Below are 27,885 nucleotides of genomic sequence, written 5' to 3'. Positions count from 1 at the left end.
TTCAAGTGTCATTGGTGTTAGGAAAGTGCACCTGAACCCCACCCCAATGCTAAATAATGACAAGTCCCTCAGGACATACCATAGAAGAAGTCAGTTGTCCATACAGGAGGCAGATAACAAGTCCAGTCAGTCATTGCTGCTCCACGACCTCACTTGGAGGTTCTTGTGGAAGCTCTTCTTGAGGGAGCTCATTAGAAGATTCCTCTGGAAGTTCTTTAGCTGGTTCTTGAGGGAGCTTCTTGGAAGGTTCCTCTGTAAGTTCTTTATCTGGTTCTTCAGGGAGCTCTTTAGAAGGTTCCTCTGTGTTCTTCTGAGCTGGTTCTTGTGGAAGCTGTTCAGTGGGTTGTTCTGCAACTTTTGGAGATGGTTCTTGGGGAAGCTCTCTAGGTTCTTCTGCAGCCTTTGGAGCTGGTTCTTGAGGAAGCTGTTTAGAGGGTTCTTCTGCAGCCTTTGGAGCTGGTTCTTGAGGAACCTCTTTAGGTTGATCTGTAACCTTTGGAGCTGGTTCTTCAACTGTTTTAGCTGGTTCTTGAGGAACCACTTCAGCTGGTTCCAGCTGAACTACTTTAGTGGGCTCTTGAGAGAGCTGTTTTGGTGGCTCCTCAGGGGCTTCACTGGGAGATTGTTTGGGCACCTGTTCAGGAGCTGCTAGTTTGGGTTCAGGCAGTAACTGGGAGGGGGACTGAGGAGTAGGGGATTGAGGAGTAGGAGACTTAGGGGAAGGTTTGGAGGATTGTGGAGCCACCTGTAAGCAAGAAGTCTCCAGCATTATTTTCTTGGTTATGACTTTTCCACATCAATTTCATTCTTGAAAGAACTTTATTTTTATAATTGGTTGCAGAAAAGATGAAAGATTTTGTTTATACCTGGTTAGTTACTTTTCACTGGCTAAACATTTTAAATTTCTTCAGCTGTATCAAGTATGTAATAAGAAGATACGTCAATATTAGTAGCAAAGCATCAATATTCCATTATTTTCTTTCACAGATCTACTCCGAATCTACGAGTGCAACATATCATGCCAATGGTTGTGTTAATGATAAATTCCTAAGCTCAAAATAGGGAATAATGCACACCACAGCATATAATCCCCATTCATCATTGAAGTAAAAGGGAGTATCACTTTGCTTTTTAGTGAAGATTTTTTTTGTATTCCTAGTAACAGTTTCTTGCAGGCATGTAATGGTCGCTGTCACATATCAGAATCCACAAAGCATGATAGTCAAGGAATCACTGTCACAACCCCAACATTAAAAGTTAGATTCAAATTCTACAGGAAGAAATCCCAAGTGCTCCAATCCCCTTTAATTTCAAACACACGTTTACGAATGTCCATTCTGGCATATCATGTCACAACATTAAAGGTGTCTGGGTTTGGGGTTGCATTGAAGTTACTAAATTTGGTCCACATCATTATTTGAGCACATTAATTAATGGTGAGAGAGTTTAGTTTTATGGAGCTTTTAGCAATATTGCAGCGATACCATGGCAGGGGAACTGGAAATGGGCTTCACACATTGTGCCAGTGTTGGAAATTGAACCCAGATCTCCAGCATGACATGTGAACACCTTTGCCACCGCTCCCATTCAACAATTCCATTGCTGCTATCAGGCTCCATTTATTTGATCAAAAGCACATGACAGGATATATTAGGAGAGTGACTGATGTTAATGATATTCCATTTTTCATTACAGATTATGTATCGGTGTACGATACGATTAATACCACAAAATAAGTGGACAACTGTCAGGAAGCACAGTATCTCAAACCAACAGATAATGCAGTGAGAAACAAATGCTAAATTACCAAATAATTTTGAGCTCAAACCTCTGAAGTGAAGCAGTGTCATTAATTAAGCAAGTAAGGAACGAGGGAGTGAGTTGAGTTTTTACATTGCTTTTGGCAATGCTCCTGCAATATCATTGCAGACATGGGCTTCACACATTGTGGGAAATCGAACCTGTGCAAATGCTTTAACCACAGGGCTACCCCAGCACACAAAAACACCATAAAATTGAAAACCTAGACTTGCAAAATTCTCGAGGAAAAGAGTTCAAATGATTTGGATTGCTACATAACAGCTTATACTTGAAAGCCTTCACTTCAGAACAAGTAATTACTTCAACAGGAAGCTTTCTTAATGCAAAGTATAAAAAGCACAAGAAAACAAAGTTATACACATTTTATATTATTCTTAAATTCTTCCATGCTGAGAGACAACAGACTTGCAGCTAAGTGAAATCAACAGAAAGGTGTGTGTCAAATTCAAGCTGCATGTTCATGGTGGCCATGTGAGTGAGTAAGTGAGTGAGTGAGTTCTGTTTTAAGCCACACTTGGCAATATTCCAGCTATATGGCAGCTTCCTGTAACAAATCAAGTCTGGATGAGATAATCCAGTGATCAACAGCATGAGCATCAATGCTGATGGGGTGCTGAAGACCAACAACTCTAACCCAGAGCTCCACTGATCAGTGACCATGATACACTGTTAGTCAATAACATCAACTGGAAAACACATTCACTATGCCGTTGTCTGTTTCTGTCAGCACAACTAGTTCTGTTTAAGACAGAAGAGGATGCCTGTTGACAGTAGTTATCGCAATGAATGTAATGGAGGTTGAAGTTTCATCAGGATTGTACATCTTTTGAAACGAAAATAAAAAAAATCATTAAGTAATGCCATCACAAGTTGGCAATGTCAAGACATATTTCACAATCAACAAGAGGTATTTTGGGCCAGATCTCACTTTAGATGGAATTGAAAAACCTGATACAAATTCTTTGTACTGTGACCTCAAGCTAAGACTAAGGGAGGCCATGGCAGACAGCTACATATCCTATGCACAGCCTATCAACAATGGTTGCTGTCAACAACCTTGGTTAAAAGAATTCAGAAACAAACCCTGATACAGTAGGTAATTGTCGGATATTACATACGATAAATAGCATATCATTACTAATGCCAATATAACCACACCTACAGTTTGACATGTTCAAGTGATGACTTTCTCATTCATGAAGGAGCTTGTCAGAAGGTTCCTCTGCAACCGCTTTAGCTGGTTCTTGAGGAAGCTTCTTCACTGAATGAGGAAAGTGTTACTATCACCTCAAGTACAATCATTTCAACATATATCAAGTTATTTCCCTTTTGTCAAGGTCAGTCTTTGACACACAATGTTAGAGCACTGTTAATAAGACAACAGAAAACAAAACACCAGCATGATGCTTGTACAATGCCAACAAAGGTCGCCCATCCTACCCCCTTCAGAATCTCTTTGTTCCCCTGATGGCGCCGCATCTCCACAGTGTCAGCCACTTGAGTGTATTTGCTCTTGGACATCTCAAAGTCCTTGTGATAGTCCACCTGATCGGATGGAATGTAGAAACCCTACATTCGTTATCATCTTAACTTCATACTGTTCAGTCATTTGGCAAGATCTTGACAATTTTCAGATTTAGAAACAAATTGTTGCAGGACACTTAATTACTGATTGGAATTCCAACTATCCATATTTCATCATTATACTGAAGAAGTAAACAGTGGAATTAGCAAGTTTGGTTTATTACTGTTTGAACAGTATTCCAGTATGCTTAATTTTGATACAGATGCTTTTGCACTAAAAGGGCATTTAAATAAATTCATTATCTAAATAAAAATTTGTCTCGTGAAAATTAAACTTCAGGACTCTTCCTACATCAACAAGTGATGAAGATTTTTTTGTTTTGTTTATTTGTTTGAGTGATGAATTTATAAAAAGTCTGATTACAAGCAGTAGTTATACCTCACTAGCCATTTTTTGATTGGTCATACTTCGTTTGACATCAAGGGCATCAGCTGGCATGTTCACAGCAGTCTTGCCCTTTTCAAAATCGCTGTGGTACACCACCTATGTAATAACAGCCACAAGATGCACCCCGATCATAGTCAATTAGCATCCTCCTGAATCCAGGGTATTTTACATCATTCTGTGTCGATTAAAGGCAGAGAAGGCACCCACAACCTGGCAAATTGTTACCTATGTCGTGACACTTAGCAAATTCCTACATCTGGTCATTTAAAGTTATTTCTGCAAGGTGTACACTCAAATGTCGCATTCTGACATTGTCTCAGATACAGGCAGATTGACAAATGGAAAATTCACCCTTTGATATCCATTACTCTTTTTTTCCTATTTGACATGATGCTTAGTATAGTTATCCAACCAAATTACACTATCAGCATGAGAAGTCTTGAAGAAAGTTAAGGAAATCCAAAAAAATGGTAACAGGAAAGTCACTTTTGAAAGGAAGCTGCAGCAGGAAATATGTCCTGGGTGTGTGATACAAACTGTAGATAAAATACACTGGATAAAGGAAGATGCTTCATTTTGTGTTCAGAGGACAAACATCAACAATGAGACATATCAAGCCATAAGGAGAAATACCTTACATCATGAAATATATATTGTACACATCAGACAGAATTACCTACACATAAACCTACAGATAAAAATACAAAATTAATATTCATTTATGGGTTAAGATTTCACATAAAGATGTTTAAGAGTTATTTTACTCTTAAGTTAATCTACATAAGAAAGGTCTATGAATTACAAAGATACTCAATGCTTCTATATCAAAGTTCAAGTAAAGAGATAGGGCAGATCTTAAATACATGCTCATATGAAGTGAAGGAGAGTGTACTTCTTGATTACATAACCTGCATACCAAATAAAAGTGAAACAAGCCAAGCAGATAACATTAGCATTTGTTCGCACAAGTTATCTACTCTGTGTAGAGATTCCATGCTTCCACTGAACTATTGTTAACATCAGTTCTAGCTTTAGAGAAGATATATCGAAAGATGTCAAGCAGTTTAAGATCAGCACAATGGTTTGTGCTTTAAAGGTTTGAAATAAGACAACTTCAAGAAACAATGACAATGACAAACAAATGATAATACTGAGTGAGTCACTCTGAGACACCAATCACAACACCAATCTTGACACCAATCACGCTTATGACAGACTTTCAGAGATGAGAATTGCTTATTAAACTTTACTAAACTTTTCGATATCAGCAAAAATTACATACCAAGACAACTATGTCCCAGACAACTGTAGTCAACTCTGATGTCAAAATCATCACAAAAATGAAATGTGAATTATACCATGATTATAACTTCACTTTCCAAACAAATAATCCATGTGAAACTGTCAACTTCAAAAGAAATTGTCAAGAATTTTTTGTCACAAAATTTCAGTCACCATTCAGTATATTCTCAGAATACTAAATTTCATCTTGTGTCTATTGCTCGACCATCTAGGATCAACACCAAAGTATTTTCCGAGGCATTTCTTCACATACACAGTACATATTCACTACAAAACAGTCTAAGAAAACTTATCCTCAGTATATTTCGTTACACTCCACTACTGAACTACCCAAAACCTTATGGGAGGTTGTGTCAGGTAACCTTTGAGATTGATCAATCAAAACACAGCTTATCAAATCAAGAAAGTGGAATATTTGCACATACCTTTTGAACGTTTTGTCTCGAAAAGGTTCGTACCTGAACGATTACGAATGCTATTTAGCGTACGCTTGCTTCCGGGTGATGCACACGGCACATGTTATGACCATGACAACGGTGAGTAAACAGTAGCTGAAAGTAGTGTTTTTGGCAATATTCAAGGATGTCATCTAGCGGAAATATTAGCTAATGGTAACCATGTCAACAGAAACCCCAAAGTGTATAAACTGCAGATCAAATAACTGTGTTATATGTGGATTTTTGTATGTGGAGAGATCTGTGTCAGTGACCCGAGTATTTTGAAAGTCCCTCTGATCACTAAATAGTAGCCGCTGTCTGATTGGTTAAATCTACTTAACCGTCTAGCGTTGGATTGGACGGTCATTGGTCGCTCAAAGGTTACCTGACGCAACCTTCTACGTGGTTTTGTTAGACTCAGTGGTGGAGTGTAACGAAATACACTGAGACTAAGTTTACTTCAACTGACTACAAAAGAGAATGATGTGAGAGTATCAAAAGCAGACAGCTGTGTAAGAGAGATTGTGAGTGAAGTTTTATGCCACTTTCAGCAATATTTCATGTGGGTTACAATTGTTACAAATCTTTAATCATGGACTTGCACAGTCTAGAATATATGGCAATACAACTGAAGAACAATATCCATAAAAATCCTGCACCTGCGTGAACCTATTCATACCTTCCAGAAAATTACATCTGTGGTAGGCATGTCATAGGCCTGGCTCATACGTCACGGGCAACTGATACATTCTTCAGACAGCTACCTCAGTTAGACCTGGGTCTGATTGCTTCACATGATACATTCTTCCAACAACTACCTTCAGTTAAACATGGATCTGATTTCTTCCTACAACTACCTACCTTCACGGAGGCCTAAATCTTATTGGTTCAAATGATACATTCTGCAGACTACCTTCAGTAGACTTGGATCTAATTGGTTCACATGATACATTATCCCAATAACTACCTTCAGCAATCTTGGATCTCAATGGTTCACATGATACATTATCCCAATAACTACCTTCAGCAAACTTGGATCTAATTTGTTCACATGATACATTATCCCAATAACTACCTCCAGTGAGACCTGAATTTGATGTAGTTTACTTACATGTCCAACAGTGCCATCTGGCCAGAAGAACATTCCAAGGGCAATCTTGGAACAACAGGACATAACCTTGATTTATCCAAAGATCACATACATTCTCATCCCTGTATTAATGTTAATCATAACTGAGCTACACAACAGATTATTAATGCAGAGTTAAACATAAAACTATACATGTTTAGTAGGTAACCTTTACTAACTTAAAATGTTCAAAATAAATGTTAGAAAACAGAAAAAAGTAGAAAAAGAAGACACTTTTTCAACAAATACAAAAACTGAACCAAAACTCTGAAAACAAAATATAATTAAACAGTGAATAAACAGTAAATAATTTGAAAGATAGATTTGAGCAAAGATTCACAATTTGTTCTAAAAGTTCAAAAGAAATCAAGTTTGACATAAAGATGCAAACAAAATATTCAGGTTTTATTTTGCAATATATGCACACATAACAAAACTATCAGCAATCCAGGGTGTTATGTGATGTCAGTTTGATGCAAGGGTTGGCTACATTCAATCACTTGCCGTATGTACGATCATACCGCACTCAGATTTTTCTGATTAGATTGGTGGCGCTTCATATCAGCAGAATCGGCAACTGTTGTGTATTGACTTTTCGTATGCTCAAAATCTTTGTGATATTCAACCTGTTAGATAAAATAAATCAAGGTTAACCATATTACATAGGTAAACTAAGCATTAATAATTATTTAAGCGGGAAATAACTATGGGACAGTGGTAAGGGTTGACAAAACAAGAACAGTTAAATCATTGAACAAAAGCATGGGGTTGCATGTCAAAATAGACCTACAGAGTTATTACATTGTATCACAAAACATTTCTACATAATCAAAATATAAAGCACAGTTTGAACACAATCTGTTTACAACTCGGAATCTACAATTTCACCAGAATAGGTACAATTGTCCCTGTGAACTAACATAAACATTGCTACCCAACAGGATTTGCATCTGTGATGGCAATAAGTGTGGTATATGACATATACTGTCCTGTTGTTCTGGGTATTTTGAGTTCTTGTTAAAAGGCACTCTTGGCAATATTTCAGCAGTAATGGCGTCCTCAAATCTGCACCAGACAATCCAGTGACTGATATGAGCAAGGGTCCAAATTGTCACAGCACCATGACCTGGAATCATCCAAGTCTCTGAACCTGACATTTTGACCATGCCATGTATCACTCTGTCCATTATCCCGCCAGTCATGACCAGCATCAGATGCTGGGGACTACTTCTAACCTATAACACCTACAGAGTATGTTGTATACAGAATGCTGTATACGGAAGCGAGATATGGTATTACCCCACTGATGTTTTTCTGGTTGTCCTTATGGCGTTGCATCTCTAGAGGGTCTGCAACCATTGTATAGTGAGATTTCTCCTTCTCAAAGTCACTGTGGTATTGAACCTTTGTAATACAAATATTTCAAAATGAACAATTGGACCAAAGAAAACCACATGCATACAAAGATGTGTGTTCAGATATGTTACATGAACAAGAGCCAATAAAATTCCATCATAAATACTTTTCACATGAAGAGGTAGTATGTCATCGTATCCTCATGTAAATATTGGAAACAGCTTACCACTCTGTAAACATCCTTGAACAAAAGTTGGTACTTCACATTACCTACTTTTCAAATTCCTCAGAAAGTTAAAATCTATTTATTTGGTTGATTGAAATATTCAAATTGTCTACCATGAATTTTATTGCCTTAGTAAAAACTTCTACTTGAAACACTAGCACCAACCATATGGATATATCTAATTAGATTTTAGTAGTGTGTCTTTTTCAGCACAAACACATGCAAGCTAACAATGGCTCATAGTTGATCAAGTTTTTTAAACAACACTTTTCATACACCCCTTCATGAATAATCTTTCATTTATGAAGTAACAACAGTATCTGTCAGTTTCTTAAAGCCACATTTGGCAATATTCCACCTTGATGATGTAATCAAGTCTGGGCTACACAAACCAGTGACTGATATCATGAGCAATCCACACATCATCAGTCTTGAAGACTGTGCTTGTATATAGTTTACTGTATTAATCTCAAGCTTGATTGACAAAACCAGCATATCTGGTATCACATGCAAATATAAATCAAGTTAATGAAGAATACGAAAAAATATTTGCATTCACAGAAAAATCTCACATTTTATTCAGATCATATTCAGTTCACTTTCATAATGGTGAGTTATAACAGACTGAAAGCTACTTCACATATCAACAGAACTTTTCCAAATAGAAGATACGACCACAAATTGCAGGTCATCTAATATTTGCACAAAAATGCCCTTTTCATGAATTTTAATTCAGTTTTCTAGTCAACTACAAACAGTCTACTGAAGCAACATCATAATGTAATCGAAGCCATGCAGGGTTGCCAAAAGTAACATGTCTTGCAAAACAGTCAATATGTAAGTTTAGATTCATGTTGCTCTTAGTACTATTCCATCCCAACAAATGAGCTTCATACATTGTAACAAGCCCTGGTATAATGATATTTTAAGCAGTAGCCCAACCTACTGTTGCAGACACGTGAGAGTGTGAGTGGGTGTGTTAGAAGTGTTAAACACAACACTTACTGTAATCTACATCTGAGGCAGTTAGAAACTGAGATTTTTGTCAAATATTGAATAGTTAATATCTTCTAAATTTTAATTTCATTGCTACTAAGACTTTACAGATTGGGCACATATTGAGACAGTTCCCATTGAATAACAACATATCACAGAATGCTAAATGGGTGACAAAGCTCCAATCTTACCCAAAACCACTGGAATGGTTTCATCAGTGATTTTGGTAAAGTTTCAAATGGAGGTATGTTTAGGGGAAGAACAACAGTTTACTAATCCAGGATAAAACGCAATGAAATATCAGTTATCCTACTTTCTCACAGAAGTGACAGCCAGGTGAATTGCACCATACAAGTATCAAGTGTCGACTAATAATTTCATATTAAAGCTGTAATATGATAATCACTCTGTCAATGTTGATTAGTGATTAGTCATTAGTGAAGCAAGGTCATTTTTATAATCACATGCCATTTCTGATCAAGTTCTTGTTCTAGTTGCTCATTGTTTAAGAATAAGCGTAGAAACACTCGGTCAGCAATGTTAGACTTTCAGATTCTTTGCAATAAAAAGTAGTGAAAAATAAAACAATGTATTCATTATATGTAAAACAACACAACATCAACAATCTTGTTGTCACATTTATTTCATAATACCGCAACATGCTTGAAGAATATCTTTATACCAAGCTAGCATTCTTGGTGGCAGCCATGGCAGTTTTAAGGGTCAAAGGGTCAGCAATTGACTGGACCTTGCCCTTGGACTCTTGAAAGTCTTTCTTGTACTGAGTCTGGGAAATGAGGATGAATAGCATTCATAACCCATATGATAAACTCCTTTACTGCATGCAAACTGATTGTCTTGAGGAAGAGTTATTATTTCATTACTAGAAGTTATGAAGTAATATATTCTGTGCTGATGACAATAAAATTCATTATGTTTTATCTGGGTTAAAAAAAGAACCTCAAAACACAATTCATCAAGTCAAAAGTATTTCATCTCACAGAAAATGTGCAACATGGAGAATGTTTTCAAAAGATTTTCCTATATATCACTGATCATACCGAACTAAGGTTCTTTGTGTTTTCAAGACATTTCTTGACCGACATGGGATCGGCCACTGTTGTGTAGTTTCCTTTGGTCTTCTCGAAGTCAGCATGGTACACATTCTAACAATAACAGAAAATAAATTAACCATTCAAATCTTATCAAATTAACAGCAACAAACTTCTGTCTAATGGTTTCTACACTAGACAAGTTTCTGACAAGCAAATATTTAGCCTATTCTTTTCAAAAACTCATGACTGTGTACATGTGTTTATTTAGGTAGCACAAGACACCAATTCCTATGCTGTATTTAATGCACCAGAAAAACTGTTTAGTCTCCTTATTTGGATTTTCCTAGCTACTGTAATCTACAGCTACCACAACACAACACAAGGGTTTACCCCATACCGAACTCTGATTCTTGGTGTTTTCAAGACATTTCTTCATCACCAAGGGATCCACAACCGTAGTATAGTCACTTTTGGTCCTCTCAAAATCGGCATGGTACCGAGTCTAGCTCAAGAAAACCAATAAGAAATTACTGTGAGAGCAAACTTAACTCCTAACCTGCCAGACTTCAAACAACTGACTGTCAGATGATGGCTGCATTAAGGACTCAAGACTTTCAGACATATATGGCAACACAAAAATATTACAGGCTTAGCAACTCAAGCTGTGAATGTTAACCACTCTACTGACAAATACACTTATGAGACATTGTACAGAAAAAATCTCTAGAATAGCTTTCAAGCACCTCACACTTTAAACTTGATGATTCACTTGACATGCATGACACAATTCTTGAGTAAACAATGACTGCACCAATATTGAGTATGACACAATATGTCCATTTTAGGAAATGATGCGTTGTACGTTTAGGCTCAATATCCTGGTGAAACTACAACTACTTCTACTGCTACTATTCTACAAGATATTACAATATCTACTGCATGACTGCTGCATACCGAACTCAGATTCTTGGTACTTTCAAGACATTTCTTCATGACCAAGGGATCCACAACTGTTGTATAGTCACCTTTGGTCCTCTCAAAATCAGCATGGTAGGCACTCTGACACAAGGAATCCAATAAGTTAGAAAGGTTTTCAAAGTTCTTGAAACCATAGATCTCTAATGCCTTTTTCCATTTAAATCAGTGAAGACAGGCATGCTACAAAGTGGTAGTCTATGAACAAGTTTTCTAGAACATGATGACTTTTTACACCCATTTCACCACTATTTCATGGTAACATCTGTTACGATAGTACAAGACTTTTTTCATTTCTGAATTAGAGACAGGATTATGTCCTTTAAGCAAACACTTCGACCACTATACCCAATCAAAGACAAGAACAGCATTCTTCAATGAAACATCGTTTTAAGAGGTTACCTTGGTAAATTCATGAAAATATAAATGATACAATACGATTCTCTGCACCAGACAATATAGAGACAATCCCAAACCTAAATCTGGCATGTGAGCAGGCTTCTGATCTAACTACGACAACACAACAACAATGCTCATTGAGCTTCATCATACCGAACTCAGATTCTTGGTGTTTTCAAGACATTTCTTCATGACCAACGGATCCACAACCGTAGTATAGTCACTTTTGGTCCTCTCAAAATCGGCATGGTAGGCACTCTGACACAAGGAATCCAGTTGGTTACAAATCTTTCATTGATGAAAGTTAATTATTCTATAAGATGTGCCCAACTTCGAGCTGAGTTAAAATCTACTTCGTACATCACTCCAGAGGCCATGCTGGAATGTGGAAACTTTTCGACCAGAACTAAGTTTCCTAGCTTGGCAATGAATGGCTTAAAACAACCAAAAATCCCTCCGTCATCATTGACAACCATATATATTTACCTTTCATGGTTCTGAATTCTCTTAAGAGGTCATCACAGTAAAGCATTCTTAAAAATTTGACTGATCAGAAGAAGCATTAATTCTCTGTATAGACAATGCAAGAAGTAAGCAAAGGTGATCTAAACCTATATCTGACTCATGAGCAAGCTTCTGATCTAACTACGACAACACAACAACAATGCTCATTGAGCTTTATCATACCGAACTCAGATTCTTGGTGTTTTCAAGACATTTCTTCATGACCAAGGGATCCACAACCGTAGTATAGTCACTTTTTGTCCTCTCAAAATCGGCATGGTAGGCACTCTGACACAAGGAATCCAATTGGTTACAAATCTTTCATTGACGAAAGTGAATTATTCTATATGCTCTGCCCACTCAAAGCTGAGTTAATACCTACTTTGTACATCACTACCACATGCCATGCTAGAATGAGCAAACTTTTGGAACTTAACTAAGTTTCTTAACTTGGCAACGAATGGATTAAACAACCAAACATCATTCCATGATCATTAACAACCATATATATTTACCATATATATTTTTTCATGGTTCTTAATTCTTTAAAGAGGCTACCACAGTCAAACATTCTTCAAAATGTGGCTGATTAGAAGAAGCACCAATTCTCTGTATAGACAATACAAGAAGTGAGACAAGGTGACCTTAACCTATACTTGACATGTGAGCAGGCTTCTGATCTAACTATGACAACACAACAACAATGCTCATTTTGCTTGGTCATACCGCGCTCAGATTTTTGGTGTTTTCAAGACATTTCTTCATCACCAAGGGATCCACAACCGTAGTATAGTCACTTTTTGTCCTCTCAAAATCGGCATGGTAGGCACTCTGACACAAGGAATCCAATTGGTTACAAATCTTTCATTGATGAAAGTGAATTAGTCTATATGCTGTGCCAACTCCAAGCTGAGTTATTACCTACATTGTACGAGGGTTGGCTGAAAAGTTCTCAGTCTGAGTGGTTTTTCCCCACCAGGTAGAGACAGGTGTTTGCCCTCAATGAGGACAATCATTTAGTGAATCATAGACACAAGAACTACAAACGTACTAATAGTTTTATCTCAACTACAGCTCTTTTGGTAAACCTACCCTCTGAAATCATCAGAAATGGACAAAACTGAATACAGGGCAGTACATCAAGTACAGTGAAGCCTCGTTAGTCTGGACGCCGATAATCCGGATGTCTCGTCTCCCAGACGATTTTAGCTTGTTACCAATTAATGCCTATATAATTTGCCTCGGTAATCCGGAAATTCGGTTTCCGGAACCAGACGCTGAATAGCTGTAACCAATCAGTAAAACAAACAGTAAATTGCTTCATTGTCCGGACATTGTAAATCATGTTCACGAACCGTAACAGCGCCTCCCTTGCCTCCCGGGCGATGTTTACGTAACTGCCCTCAGTCATTGGGAACAATAAACATTGAGTTGACATGATGAACTCTTGTTAACTAAGTGCACGCGAGGTACAGACACAACTCAAAGGCGTGGATGACCAGTGAGCTCTTTTCTGATTGGCTGAAATTTTTTGACAGACAGGTGCATTCAAGTGATTTTGCTTCTAGACAATGCTGCAAGCCATAAATGTGCTTCGATTACATTGCAAAATGTGACCCTGCATTTCGGGGACGAGATATCACTCGGGAAAATCATCGATGTCAAGAATTCGATGAAAAAGGTAACATGCACACAAACGACCATGAAGGACTTTTTGGTGTGACTGTGACATTGTACAATGTTCCTGGAAAATCAACGAGAGACTTTGCAGTGCCTTGAATTTATTTACATGTATTGTTGTGCTTGCTATTGTCATTATTTGTTTAATTCAGAGTCGTGTCTTTTTTGTAATGGTAAAGGGAAGAAACTCTTGCTGAGACGTGGGATTTTATTCAGTAGTCCGGATGATTCGCATTCCGGACGAATTTGCCGAAAAACACAACCGTCCGGATTAACGAGGCTTCACTGTACTTGCAAAAGAAAGGGATGTCCCCAACACAGATACATGCTGACATGGTCTCCACTCTAGGGGATGATGCTCCTTCATTTTCCACAGTAAAGAAGTGGGCTGCAGAATTTAAGCGTGGCAGACAAAGCCTTGATGATGACCCACGCTCAGGAAGGCCTTCAACTGCAACCACTCCAGAAAACATCACACGAGTGCTCGATATGTTGATGGATGATCGACAATTGACTACTTGACATATTGCTAGTGTAGTGGACATCTCTCATGAGATGGTTGAGCATATTATCACCAACGAATTAGGAATGACGAAAGTTTCTGCAAGATGGGTGCCAAAGCTCTTGACAGCAGAACAGAAGGTTCCAGACGTCCCTTGACAATTTGCGTCGTTTTGAAGCAGATCCCGATGATTTTGTGGCACGATTTGTAAGCATGGATGAGACCTGGATACATCACTTTCAACCAGAAACAAAACTACAGTCAAAACAGTGGAAGCATCCTGACTCACCAGCTCCGAAGAAAGCCAAGTCTGTTCCTTCAGCTGGAAAGGTGATGGCATCAGTCTTTTGGGATTCCAGGCGTATTCTGCTCATTGATTATCTTGAAAAAGGTCAAACTATCAACGGCAGATACTATGCTGATCTACTGAACCAGCTGCGAGAAGCAATCAAAGCCAAACGACGAGGGATGATCGCTAAAGGTGTCCTCTTCCACCAAGACAATGCGCCTGCTCACAAATCGGTGGTGGCCATGTCAGCAATCCGCGATTGTGGCTTTGAACTCATTGACCATCCTCCTTATTCACCTGATTTGGCTCCTTTTGACTTCCACCTGTTCCCCAAAATGAAAAAGGAACTCGCCGGTCGCCATTTTGCCACTAATGATGACGTCATTTCCGCTGTGACTGATTTTTTTAGGGTAGCTGAAGAAGATTTCTTCCTGACCGGGATTCGGGCCTTGCAGCATCGCTGGCAAAAGTGTGTGAACTTGGAAGGGGACTATGTAGAAAAGTAAATTACAAACGTGGACTTTGTAACTTTTTTTCACAGTGAGGCTTAGAACTTTTCAGCCAACCCTCATATATTACTGCCAGAGGCCATGCATGATTGTGCAAACCTTTGGAGCAAAACTAAGATGCTTGGAATGGCAATGAATGGCTTTAACAACCAAACATACCTCCATCATCTGTGACAACAGCATACATTTACATTTTATGGTTCATAATTCAACAAACAGGTCATCCCAATAAAACATTCTTCAAAATGTGAATGATTAAGATGCTTAAATTTTAAGCATCAGACAACATAGGAACTGAGAAAAGGCGATCCCAAACCTATGTCGGACATGTAAGCAAGTAACACAACACAACAACTAAGAGCTCACTGAGCTGCATACCGTGCTCAGATTCTTGGTGTTTTCAAGACACTTCCGCATGACCAGGTTATCCACAACTGTAGTATAGTCACTTTTGGTCCTTTCAAATTCGGCATGGTAGGCACTCTGACACAAGGAAGCCAATAAGAAATGAACCTGTTTACAAAGATTTGATTTCTATGCCATCGAGATAGAGCCTGTACCAAACGTATTAATGTCATAACAATGTTAAACAAAAAATGTATAGTTGTTTCCATTCAGTCACTGAAAAATCCTAAAAATAAATGAAACACACCAATTACTTTCAGTCATGGCCTCATGTTTTTTTGCAAACCAACCAAAGTCACATTTCTCATGGAATGGGATCTACATGAACTATGATCATGAGAGAAGAAAGCAGCAAATATTTCTAAATAAGCATCACAAGATAGTGATCAACTACGTAAATGTAACGTGATGCAGATCAACATACTCAGACATCACTGGAACAACACAACATCTATACAACACCAATGGATCATACCGCACTTAGATTCTTGGTGTTTTCAAGGCATTTCTTCAGGTGAAGCTGATCTACAACTGTAGTATAGTCACTTTTGCCCTTCTCAAAATCCGCGCGGTACAGTGTCTAGCACAAGGAAATCATGAATGAGTGTTTATGCAGAGAAAGACACCTTTCAAAATTGCCCATTAGACCACAGAACCAGAAGTATGTAATAATTAGTGTTCCTGTCTTGACTTCATTGGTCAAAAACATTCATAGATTTACCTTTCAACACAAAATTCACTGGCCACCAGGACCTCTGCAAACATATCAATTAATGGTCTTGACAAATTTTTACCAGGACTTCAAAACCTAGGAAAACCTCTCCAACAAAATCACGACTAAGAATAAAACCTTCACAATAAAATGTTGAAAGACCATCACTGGACCAACTTTTACATAACAGCTTACAAATTTACTGAAACTGCGAGAAGCCATGCTGTTGTGTGCAAGCCCTGATGTTGTGTGCAAGCCCTGATGTTGTGTGCAAGCCGTGATGTTGTGTGCAAGCCCTGCCATATGTGCACCAGGAAAGATGACACTCTCTATCAGTTATAATATGAAACACCTATACGATATGATGGTACGAAAGCATTGAATTAACAGTAAGCAAAAGAGCGGGTTTAACATGGCTTTAAGCATATTTTGGTAACATCACATCTCATGTGCTTAATGTAGTGAACTGCAGGTGTTTGCCATGGTGTGGACTTGCACAAGTTTCTAAGGTAATAATTAATTAATAGTTAAATGACAATTTCTAGACAAATATAAATAACAGACTGGCGTCCTTAGACATGTACTGACCACTTATCTAGACTTGCTTATTTTAAGGATAGATTCACACTATACATCCATGGGTTTTGCATTCAGTACAGTCTTGGAGCAAGGTTAGTCATGGTAGTGAAATCAGAGAGTATGAGAACCTTTTGGCATTGACTGACTGTAGACCTCACTCCTTGTATCACTGGAGGTCAGGGCCAGTCATGATGGCATGGGGGTGCCTAAACACAGCACAGCGGTGTGTAAACACGGCATAGGGGTGCCTAAACGTGGTAGTGAAACTTATAACCAACATCCTGTAAGGTGAAATGGGTTCTCATGTTGCTTTCATTGCAACTGTACTTATTTCCATTTGAGTGAATACAGGTTGGATGGATCGTCATCTTCCCAACACAGCTCTGATCGTTCCTCTTGTACCAAATGCAGTTAAAATTGTACCTGATATTCCACACACAACTCTACTCTGGCAGTTCTTCTTTTTCAACATACAGGCCAAACTGTTCCCCTTATTCCATATGCAGCTCTGATGGTTCCTCACTGTCTCAGTACAGGTTCAAAGATTCTTCATAGACTTAATACAGCTCCACAGGTTCATTTTATTCCATATACATCTCTGATGGTTCCTCTTATTCCATACATAGTTCTGATAATTCCTCATATTCCATATGTATTTCCTCTTACTCAATATACAGCTCTGAAGGTTCCTCGTAGTCTCAATACAGCTCCACAGGTTCCTTTTATTCCATATACATCTTTGATGATTCCTCTTATTTCATACCCTGTTCTGATAATTCCTCATATTCCACATATAGCTCTGGTAGTTCTTATTCACATCAGATGGTTCCTCACACATCCAATACCACACCAAAGGTTCCTCTTATTCAACATACAGTTCTGATGGTTCCTCATATTCCCAATACACCTCTGATGGTTCATCCTATTCTAAACACACCTAAAATGGTTCCTCATATTCCCAATACACCTCTGATGGTTCATCCTATTCTAAACACACCTAAAATGGTTCCTCATATTCCCAATACACCTCTGATGGTTCATCCTATTCTAAACACACCTAAAATGGTTCCTCATATTCCCAATACACCTCTGATGGTTCATCCTATTCTAAACACACCTAAAATGGTTCCTCATATTCCCAATACACCTCTGATGGTTCATCCTATTCTAAACACACCTAAAATGGTTCCTCATATTCCCAATACACCTCTGATGGTTCATCCTATTCTAAACACACCTAAAATGGTTCCTCATATTCCCAATACACCTCTGATGGTTCATCCTATTCTAAACACACCTAAAATGGTTCCTCATATTCCCAATACACCTCTGATGGTTCATCCTATCCTAAACACACCTAAAATGGTTCCTCATATTCCCAATACACCTCTGATGGTTCATCCTATTCTAAACACACCTAAAATGGTTCCTCATATTCCCAATACACCTCTGATGGTTCATCCTATCCTAAACACACCTAAAATGGTTCCTCATATTCCCAATACACCTCTGATGGTTCATCCTATCCTAAACACACCTAAAATGGTTACTCAAATTCCCAATACACCTGTTATGGTTCATCCTATTCTCAATACAGCCAGGATGGTTCCTAATATTCCCAATACACCTGTTATGGTTCATCCTATTCTCAATACAGCCAGGATGGTTCCTAATATTCCCAATACACCTGTTATGGTTCATCCTATTCTCAATACAGCCAGGATGGTTCCTAATATTCCCAATACACCTGTTATGGTTCATCCTATTCTCAATACAGCCAGGATGGTTCCTAATATTCCCAATATTACTCAAATTGTTATCTTATTGTATAAGCAACTCAAATGGTTTCTCCTGTTCGTCATACAGCTGCCAGAGTGCCTCAGATTCCCAGTATACCTCTCATGATTCCTCACGTTTCTAATACACCTCACACTTCTAACACATCTCACACTTCTAACACACGTCAAAATTCTAATATACCTTACACTTCTAGTATACCTCTGAATGTACTCAATTACATTCAATGTACTTCAGGTGACCAGAAAATTAGACACTATGTAGCAAACTCATACCATTGTATGAATACAAAGAAACAGAAAATGTAATGTTTCCAACCTTGTCTTGTTCTACATTACAGCCAAAAACAGATGAACACATCAAACAGGTGAATCAAACCCTCAAGTTATGAATGTATGAACACATAATCATTTGTGCTATTGTCATTTCCATAAAGCAGTGACATAAAGCTTATATAACTGTAAGTGCAGCTGCTTACTTGAGTAATAAACACTGGCTGTATGTTACGCGAGCATGCTTCTAAGTGGCGGGTGCGGAGATGCTGCACCATTACAACGTTGTTATTTACCCATACCGAACTTAAGTTCCTGGTGTTTTCAAGACATTTCTTCACATGGAGAGGATCAACAACTGTGGTATAACTGCCTTTGGTCTTCTCAAAATCAGCATGGTACAGATTCTAGCATAAGGGACATAATCCAGTATACTTTTATATTTGTATTGGTATTATTTGTATGTTGGTATTATACTCTTTGTTTTTGCCATCACAACAAATTTTGTTTTGGCTTTGCATAATTTATGTTAAAAAAATTAATCTGAAAAAATCATGTATATTTGAGGATTTGTTATGTAAAATGTTGTCACTGATAACTCCATTGCCCTTTCATTTAAATGAGAAAAATTGACAATAGAAACAAGTTCTTCAACAAGTTACTTAATTTAGTGTATGACAATCATCACTAAATAATGCTCCCAGGAACGAAAACTAAGAAGCACCTGATAACAGTGTTTTAAGTAACACTTGATCCAAGATATACAACACAACTCATCACAGCTATAACCTACAAACTCAGTATGAGTGAGTGAGTTTAGTTTTACACCGCAATTTTAGCAATATTCTAGCAAATATCAAGGAAGGGAAGACCAGAAAATGGGTTTCACTTATTGTACCCATGTAGGCAATGGAACCCGGCTCTTTGGCGTGACGAACGAACGCTCTAACCACTAGGCTACCCCCATCGCCCCATACTTAGTATGAAGCAAACAGGAAAATGTCTATCAACAGTTAGCAGATATACTTGTAGCTGATTTAGATTGTACATTTCAATATACGATAAAAGTTAAGTCACAAATGAATTAACATTGTCCAAAAATTAAACCTTCTCATATCAATGTACATGCTTATAATACCAAGGGAGACAACTTGGTAATTTTATCATTAACATAAAAAGAGTAGCTACCACGCTGGCATTCTTGGAGTTCTGTAGGAGCTGTCGCAGTCCATTGGGGTCCGCAATGACGGTGTAGTTGCTCTTGGTCTTCTCGAAATCGCTGTGGTACTGATTCTAATGACATCAGACAAACAACTAACTATTCAAAGTGGTCATTAATCAAAACACTATAAACAAGTTTACAAATAAGACTAAAAAGATACATGGATAGCAACAATGGTAGTCATGATGGCAGTGATGATGAATCATATCTCATACTTTTCACATGCACATAAAAACATCAAGGTTCAACATATATACCAGCAATATGTCTAAATTTAACACAAATACACATAAGTATAAAATAAAATTATTACTTTACACAAAGATACATATCATCTTTAGCCTCTTGGTTTTGTGATGCTCTGAGCAATATGCCTGTAACAGAAAAAAAGCCATGCAGTTACTCTACTGCGAAACAGTTACTCAGTAAATGTTGTCTCCCTTGCTTCAATCTTGACAAGCCTGGAAGAGCAATTAGGTCAAGTCCTGAAAAATGAGTAAATTATTACCTGAAATACAGGTAATATTTCTTAATGTATGTTCTGAATGTTCATCCATGCACACAACTGAAATATCCTGACAACCAGAGCTTATCTCACAATGTTCATTGTCAGGGTTTTACGACAAAAGCATTCGAAAGATGAAACTCATGTATTTAACAACTGGTGTCACATTTGACCATAGCATTTGTTCAATTGTTTAAGCATACATTAGGCATCATCAACAAAGCAGAGCATCACCTTGAGCATATACACAACGTGTGAGGTATATATGCTCAAAATCAGTTGTTTACTGAAACATTTATTCTTATCAGCTAGCTAAACTCGGTGATCACTCAGATTCTCCAGAAACTAGTGGGGGGTAGGGTGGGGGATTTATCAAATAATTACTAGCAGATGACAACAAACACTACAGCAGCTTTAGGGAACCATATTTACTCACACAACACAAGCAACATGGCTAATTTTGTCTTCTTCCAATCAATACAGATACAGCAAACAATCTCCAAACCGTGTGAAAAGCAATTTCATCTCTGTCACGGCACATCATGGGTGATAGGGATGTTTGGGTCTGGGTTCTGTATGAGGGGATCATGTTCAGGTTCAATGGGGATGCACAAGCATATTTATGTTCATTTTGCTAATACACCAACTATACATCACTAATCTCGATCAGCCGTAGATTACTTAAAGTCAACTTCATCTAAAATTTTATTCAACAGTTACATGCAACAGTCAGAAAATCAATGCACATAATTCATTTGATTATGCATTTTATAGGTTCTCTGCAAGAGACGAGCAAGTGAGTTTGCTTTTTAGCTTCTCAAATGACGTTCTAAATACAGGTTCTGAGTAGTGCCATTTTATCTCAATTTTTTTTTTCATTCACATTAAAGCAGAAAACACCAGAAATGGGCTTTATCCTCAGAACAAGGATCTGAGGCATGAACAGTGAGCACCATAACCAATAGGCCACCCTACTACCCCACCAGATTCAAAAGAATGAACTCAACACATAAGCATTGTTTGTTTTTTGGGAAGGGTTAATGCCACTCTAAGGAACTTTCCAATTATATGAAGGTGATCTGGACCAGACAAACTACTGACCAAAATGACAAGCATCAATTTATGCAGCTGGGATATGATGATAAGACATTGTTGACTAAGACCATGAGTCTGACCATCCGATCACGTTAGTTGACTTTCTGTCAGTACAGTCTTGGAGCAAGGCCGAAGGCCCCATTCCAATCAAGGATCTTCATGGATCATACCCTTTTTTAATGACTCTGGGTACAATACAACTGGGATCCATGCCTAGTGCATACCCTTTTTAATGTCTCCAACCCTTACAACTGGGATCCTTTCCTAGTGCATACCCTTTCTTAATGTCTCGGAGTATATTACAACTGGGATCCATGCCAACTGCATATTCAATAGATATTTGGGAAAAGACAACACTCACTGGAAGATAAAAGCTCCCAGAGGAAAGAGCTAATTAATTTTCTTCCAATGTCAGGGTCTTAATTGGCCTGTTTATGTTAGCTGGTCAGGACACCAGTCGACCTGGAACTGAACATAGGCTCCTGATCCAGCTGCCTCTGAAGTAGATGTGTCATAAGTTGGATAATTAAACCTGACACTGGCCTCATCTGCTGGAAACAACAAGTAGTAATTGTCTGTGTACTGTACAAGATTGCAGGAGCTACCGCATGAAGCTGCATAGACACTTTTAGATTTATAGCACTTTGGAGAACAATCTTAGGTGAGGGATCGAAACATGGAACTAAGCTGACGTTTTCACGATGCATACAAATAACATTGAGTAGCTAAGCTCCCACCATTCCTGCAGATGATTGCTTATAGATCCATTGTTTCTATACTCTTCAACATTTGAAAGGGATATTTCTTTTCATCTCACAAATACATAAAGTGAGTGGGTGAGTAAAGTTTTATGCTGCTTTCAGCAATAGTCCAGCAATATCTTCAGCATAATATCCCAACACTTCAATCATTAGGCTGCCCTGCCACCCCTACAACGCATAAAACACTGAGTAGTATATATTCGGCCAGTAGAGACTCCGTTCACAATCTCTCTCTGGACATATATAAGGAAACTGTCTTTGCTGAGAGATATGACATTTGATTTACTTCAGACCAGTAGTGTATGAATGGGTGAACTAACTGTTATTTATACTGTGCATACACAGTATGCAGTTTGAAAGGGACAAACAACACCATCCTTGTGGGACAACTTCCCAAGACTCATGATGTCTCAGCTGAGCTATGAGCACTTGAGAACACATGGTGAGCACATGGTGAGCAACCCCAAATGGCAACAAAGGCTGGCTGGCTACTTGTGTTTCAGATTTACAATGATTCAGTTTTGCAAGATGCCACTCATTTTATTGTGAATCAGTATCACCATGAGAAACTTTAAAGGCATCATAGAATAATGGTTGATTAAGATGTTTGATACAGAGAACGTGACTTTTCACTTTTGTTTCTCAACACTGCACTTAGTAATGCTCCTGAAACATGACTGTGGCCTGAAAATTTATTGCAGCAGACAACCCAGTGATTGACATAGTGAGCACTGATATCCCACTTTGGATATGAACACATGCTTCAAGCAAGTCAGCCAGCTTGACCACCTAATCCTTTTAGTTTTTATCTTGCTAAGATGGTGCATCTTGGACTGATACTGTGCAGCACCAACGCTTCCATGAGTTTGGCACAGGCAAACCAATTGTTCCAGGACTGAAACTGGATTCAGGTGAAGGGAACCGGATCGAGGTGGAAAAACAAGTTCTGAAGTGTCAGGTATGTACTAGGATTCGTGTAGCCATTTCCCTAACCTCACCTTGATGGTGGGAAATGAGTACCATGACTTGCTTGAGATCAGTTCTAGTCCTATCTCCTATCTCTGAAACTGTTCTCATCTGCAACATATAATAACCACATATCTGCCTCATGTCTGTGAGATATACATAAGAATATTCCAGTAATATCATGGCAGGGAACACTAGAAATGGACTCTACAGATTGTATCCATGTAGGGAATCAAACCCGGGTCTTTGATATGAGGAGCAAACGGTTTAACCAATAGGTTACCCCACCGCCCCTAGTTTTATCATGCATCATCATATCATACTAGATGGTGCTCATGCAATCAACCACTGCTTTGCCTCACCAAGGGTCAACTACTTATCAGTTTTCTAACTACCACTGTAACCTGTACCACTGTAACAAAAAACCTACATGTATTCACGCACAATTCATCTACACTGGCTAAACTAGTTCAACTTCACTTTCTATTTTCAATGTTTAAAGGAAACTATTATGAAAGCACATCACACATGAAGGTGTACTACTGGCACCCTCCCTCAGTAAACCATGCCTGGGTGTTCATTACCAGACTGACATTCTTGGTGTTAGTCATATGACGCTGTATCTCAGGGTTATCAGGTATCACTGTATAGGAGGACTTTAACTTCTCGAACTCGCTATGGTACTGTACCTATATGCAAACAAAACATACAGTTAACATCAATTAATGCAAGTTAAAACAGAAACAGGAGACAATCATGCCCTAACACAACTGAGCAGCTGAACTGAGAAAATACATCTTGATGGCAACAGTTGAAACATAATATATGAAGGAAAAATATATTTAGTACCATTTAAAAATAAAACTTGGAATCAGGAAAAATGTAATACTTGCCCCAGTATAATGGGTATATCTCAGTTTTCTTACAAGTACACGTCAAATTAATCAAAATCAAATGCAGTACATTACTGTATTTTAAAATTATATTATGAGATTATTCTTTGCATAAGTTTGTCATTGTTTTACTAAAACCTGAGTAAAACCAATGTTATTTCACTCTCAGTCATGAATAGCAGAGAGGCAGGTTTACAACCGAGTTTAAATTTACCATCTGGAGCTATGCCTTTTTTTTAAAAAAAAAATTGTTTAGTTCTACCTGGCTATTATGCTCACGTCAAGACTTGAAAGTATCCTCACGTGATCTTACTACAGTGTAGTCACTTCCACCTACACGCAGACACAACACAGCAAAAAGTCCTTATTTGGTGACAGTGGATTTCGAAATGGCTGTACAAATGTCAAACAGCATACAATTAATTACAGCTTTATCTAAACAAACAGAACCCCTAATTCTGTTAATGACAGAGTACAAGACATTCCCCATACTCAGTTTCATGGTATTGATATGCCTAGTGTCTTATTTCCTTGTATCATCAATTGTCAAAAGTGTGAATGAGATGTATAACAGAGACACAATCAGTGCTTGCGCCATTTTGTCTGTCTAGTAGTGTCCAATCAATACAGTTAGCCTTGGGCTATTCTTGCTTCTGATTCCATCAAACAAGATATCCATCACTCAACTACCACTGGGTGCTGGAAGACAGGGTTCTATTCCATGAATTATATCTGTTCAACTTCAAATACAGTTAAATCAATGGCAGCAATGGTGACAATCACACATTTCAATGAAAAAGATCAGTATGATCTGTAAGTGTCTGACTAAAGGAATGCATATATTTCATTCATGTACAGCTTCTTTAACACCAGACGTGTGAAGGTAGGGGTAGAATAGGCCTTCAGCAATCCAAGCATGCCATAAACGGTGACTATGTTTGTTGTGAGACACCACTAATGGGATTAGGTGGTCAAACTCGCTGACTTGGTTGACACATATCATCGGTTCCCCATTGCACAGATTGATGCTCATGCTGTTGATCACTGGATCGTCTGGTCCAGGGTCGATTATTTACAGACCGCCGCCATATAGCTGTAATATTGCTGCATGTGGCATAGAACTCACTCACTCATTCTTCAACACAATCAATGCACCCTCAACCAGCATGTTTTCCCACATAATCATATTCCACCTCCTCCCAAAAATACCCATCTCATATCTTTACCTCCACTATGACCTTCAGGAAATGAGGTAACCCAACATTCCTCACCTTTTCTGTATGGATAAGGAAATAACATACAAGTGCCAGGTGTACGCCTATACGTACAGTGTCAACTTACTTATGCTTCATATAATTCATAATTCAGCTGAAAAGAACAAGAAGCATTAACCAAACCCACCCTTCCCCTCTCCTCTTGTGAAGATCTAGGTCAAAGGTGGTCTACAGACTAATACTTTGTGTCTGAATACATATTTTGACAGCAACAAACAAAGCTGTCAAACTGAAAAGGAGCCTAACTGCTGCCCAGGGCAGACCAGAGATTCAGAACCTTAGGAAATAGACTTGCTGGGATTGGCAGTTGGGAAAATTACATGTTTCGGGGACTGTGAGACAGATTACGCAGTCTTCAGCAACCAATGTTTGTAGTAGCAGAGGATCGGGTGGTCAACTTGTTGATGTATGTCATCATGTCTGTAATCTGGAGATCAATGCTCATAATGTTGATCACTGGTTTCCGTGGACCGGATCAAATTTAGAAAAAGCCACATATACATAATAATGGGCATTCATCAACAAACAAACAAGAAGCCAATCTAGGTGAGTGCATGACCTCTGTCTGTTTTGGAGATGAAACTACCCCCAGTCCCCATGCTTGTCAAGTCAAATGGGTACGTGATTACCTGTTAATTCCAATAAAGAAAACGTTGCCAGTTACCCATGTTTGAGCCTTCATGGATGACACAAAATGCCATACACTTCCTTGAATTTATTACAGTATGTACAGTAACACTCCACACAACTGTCTCCTACGATCAATATTTATTGCTGCGAGTAGCTTGGTGTAGTGAGCTAGTCAGCCTAGTGCTTCTCTTCTCTACCACACACAGAGGACCAGCCCATGGAGGTGCAGGACAAGCTGCCATCTGTATGTGGGATAGAGGAAACACACAACTACATACAGAGTATACTCAAGGCCACACTGACACCTGACAGCCAGCACTGCAAGAAATTAACACAATGAGGAGTCCCATGACTGGGCCACACATGCAAGAAACATATTTCAACTTCAGGCAGGATGTCGACAGGATACACAGCTGACATATACTATTCCAGAGACTTATGACACTGGTCTCTGTTACAGAAAGGAATCTTAGTGACAAGACAACAGTAAATGTAATATTTTAACAATGATTTATGACAGTAGTAGTACAATAACAGGGCCAGCCTCCACTAAGGATTCTGTGCACCAAGAGCACTGGTTGTCCTTATTAACACTTGGGGGTGTAATATTGGTATCCATTTTGTGGAATGAGGCCTGAAGTATTTCCAAACATACTTTCTGGTTGTTCTGTGACATATCAAACTCTTGTTTTTGTTTACTATGACAAAAGGGGATATAAAATGTATTTTTTCAATGATGGGGATATATGATATATCATACAATATGTATTGTCACTGGCAAACAATGACACAGGAATAATTATGAGTTTTAGAAGTAATTTCAACTAATCAACCTTTCATTCAATTAAAAAAAGGTCCTACATTCATGGCTATCTGAATTTAGGAACCAAAGCACAGACTTAACATATCTGTGTATAAGGCAGCTTGCACATTGTTATGACAGTGTGTTGGGGGTTTTAATACAGAAGACATATAACATACAATTCAACTTTGAAAAGACAAACCATTGTACAGGCATTGTAAGGTTGAAGCACTGATTCATGAGTGTGATAGTGCTACACCACCTTTAGCAATATTCAAGCAATGTCACAGCAAGGGATGTTTGAAACAGGTTACAGCAACCTTATGAGGAATGAGTAGAGAATATCACAACCATATCATGAACTGGTTTAACTCATCATGATAATACATTAGGATAGTAAAATTATTTACAATCACACAATTGTTTGTTTCTCCAATTTCATATAAGGCCAGAAACATTAAAACATTTTATAAGTGAATTTTCCCTACACATGAAAACAATACAAACACTACATTGAACACATTTTCCATAAATGTTCAAGTTTTATTATATTCATCTAAAAGAACTGTTTGAAATAAATGATAACAAACTTTTGAGACCTCCAAATTTATTCTATTTCTATAAATAGACTTGCTACACCTGGATCTCCCACACTACAGTTCTTGAAGAGAGCTTGTAAAAAGTTTGGCATTGTGGTACTATTGTCCAGAATTACCCTGGCAAGGGAGATAACTCTCACTATTTCTGCAAACCATGTGGCCATCAATGGCTCACCTGTTGCCACTGTTCCAACACTACTGTTGTTCTCAACCATGACCAT

At 38.2% G+C, this 27,885-nt stretch overlaps 2 protein-coding genes across 4 annotated transcripts in view; both read right to left on the bottom strand.

Moving 5' to 3' along the window:
• LOC137298869 (LIM and SH3 domain protein F42H10.3-like) overlaps positions 1-27,885 on the bottom strand; it is a 108,229-nt gene that overhangs the window by 28,118 nt on the left and 52,226 nt on the right. The window lies entirely within an intron of this gene.
• On the bottom strand, positions 80-27,885 carry LOC137297753 (nebulette-like). The gene is made up of 19 exons (XM_067829692.1): positions 27,781-27,885; positions 24,051-24,155; positions 23,494-23,577; positions 20,106-20,210; positions 19,220-19,324; positions 16,033-16,137; positions 15,531-15,635; positions 12,899-13,003; positions 12,356-12,460; positions 11,822-11,926; positions 11,249-11,353; positions 10,692-10,796; positions 10,301-10,405; positions 9,922-10,026; positions 7,961-8,065; positions 7,183-7,287; positions 3,785-3,889; positions 3,262-3,366; positions 80-745 (listed from the first exon to the last, which is right to left on the bottom strand). Exons 1-19 carry the CDS (start codon positions 27,883-27,885, stop codon positions 131-133), a joined length of 2,484 nt encoding a protein of 827 aa, XP_067685793.1. The 3' UTR covers positions 80-130.

Source organism: Haliotis asinina, chromosome 10 (assembly GCF_037392515.1).
Source record: "Haliotis asinina isolate JCU_RB_2024 chromosome 10, JCU_Hal_asi_v2, whole genome shotgun sequence".
Lineage (NCBI taxonomy): Eukaryota > Metazoa > Mollusca > Gastropoda > Lepetellida > Haliotidae > Haliotis > Haliotis asinina.
The sequence above is the reverse complement of the archived record's forward strand: the minus strand, read 5'-3'. Positions and strand labels throughout refer to the sequence as shown.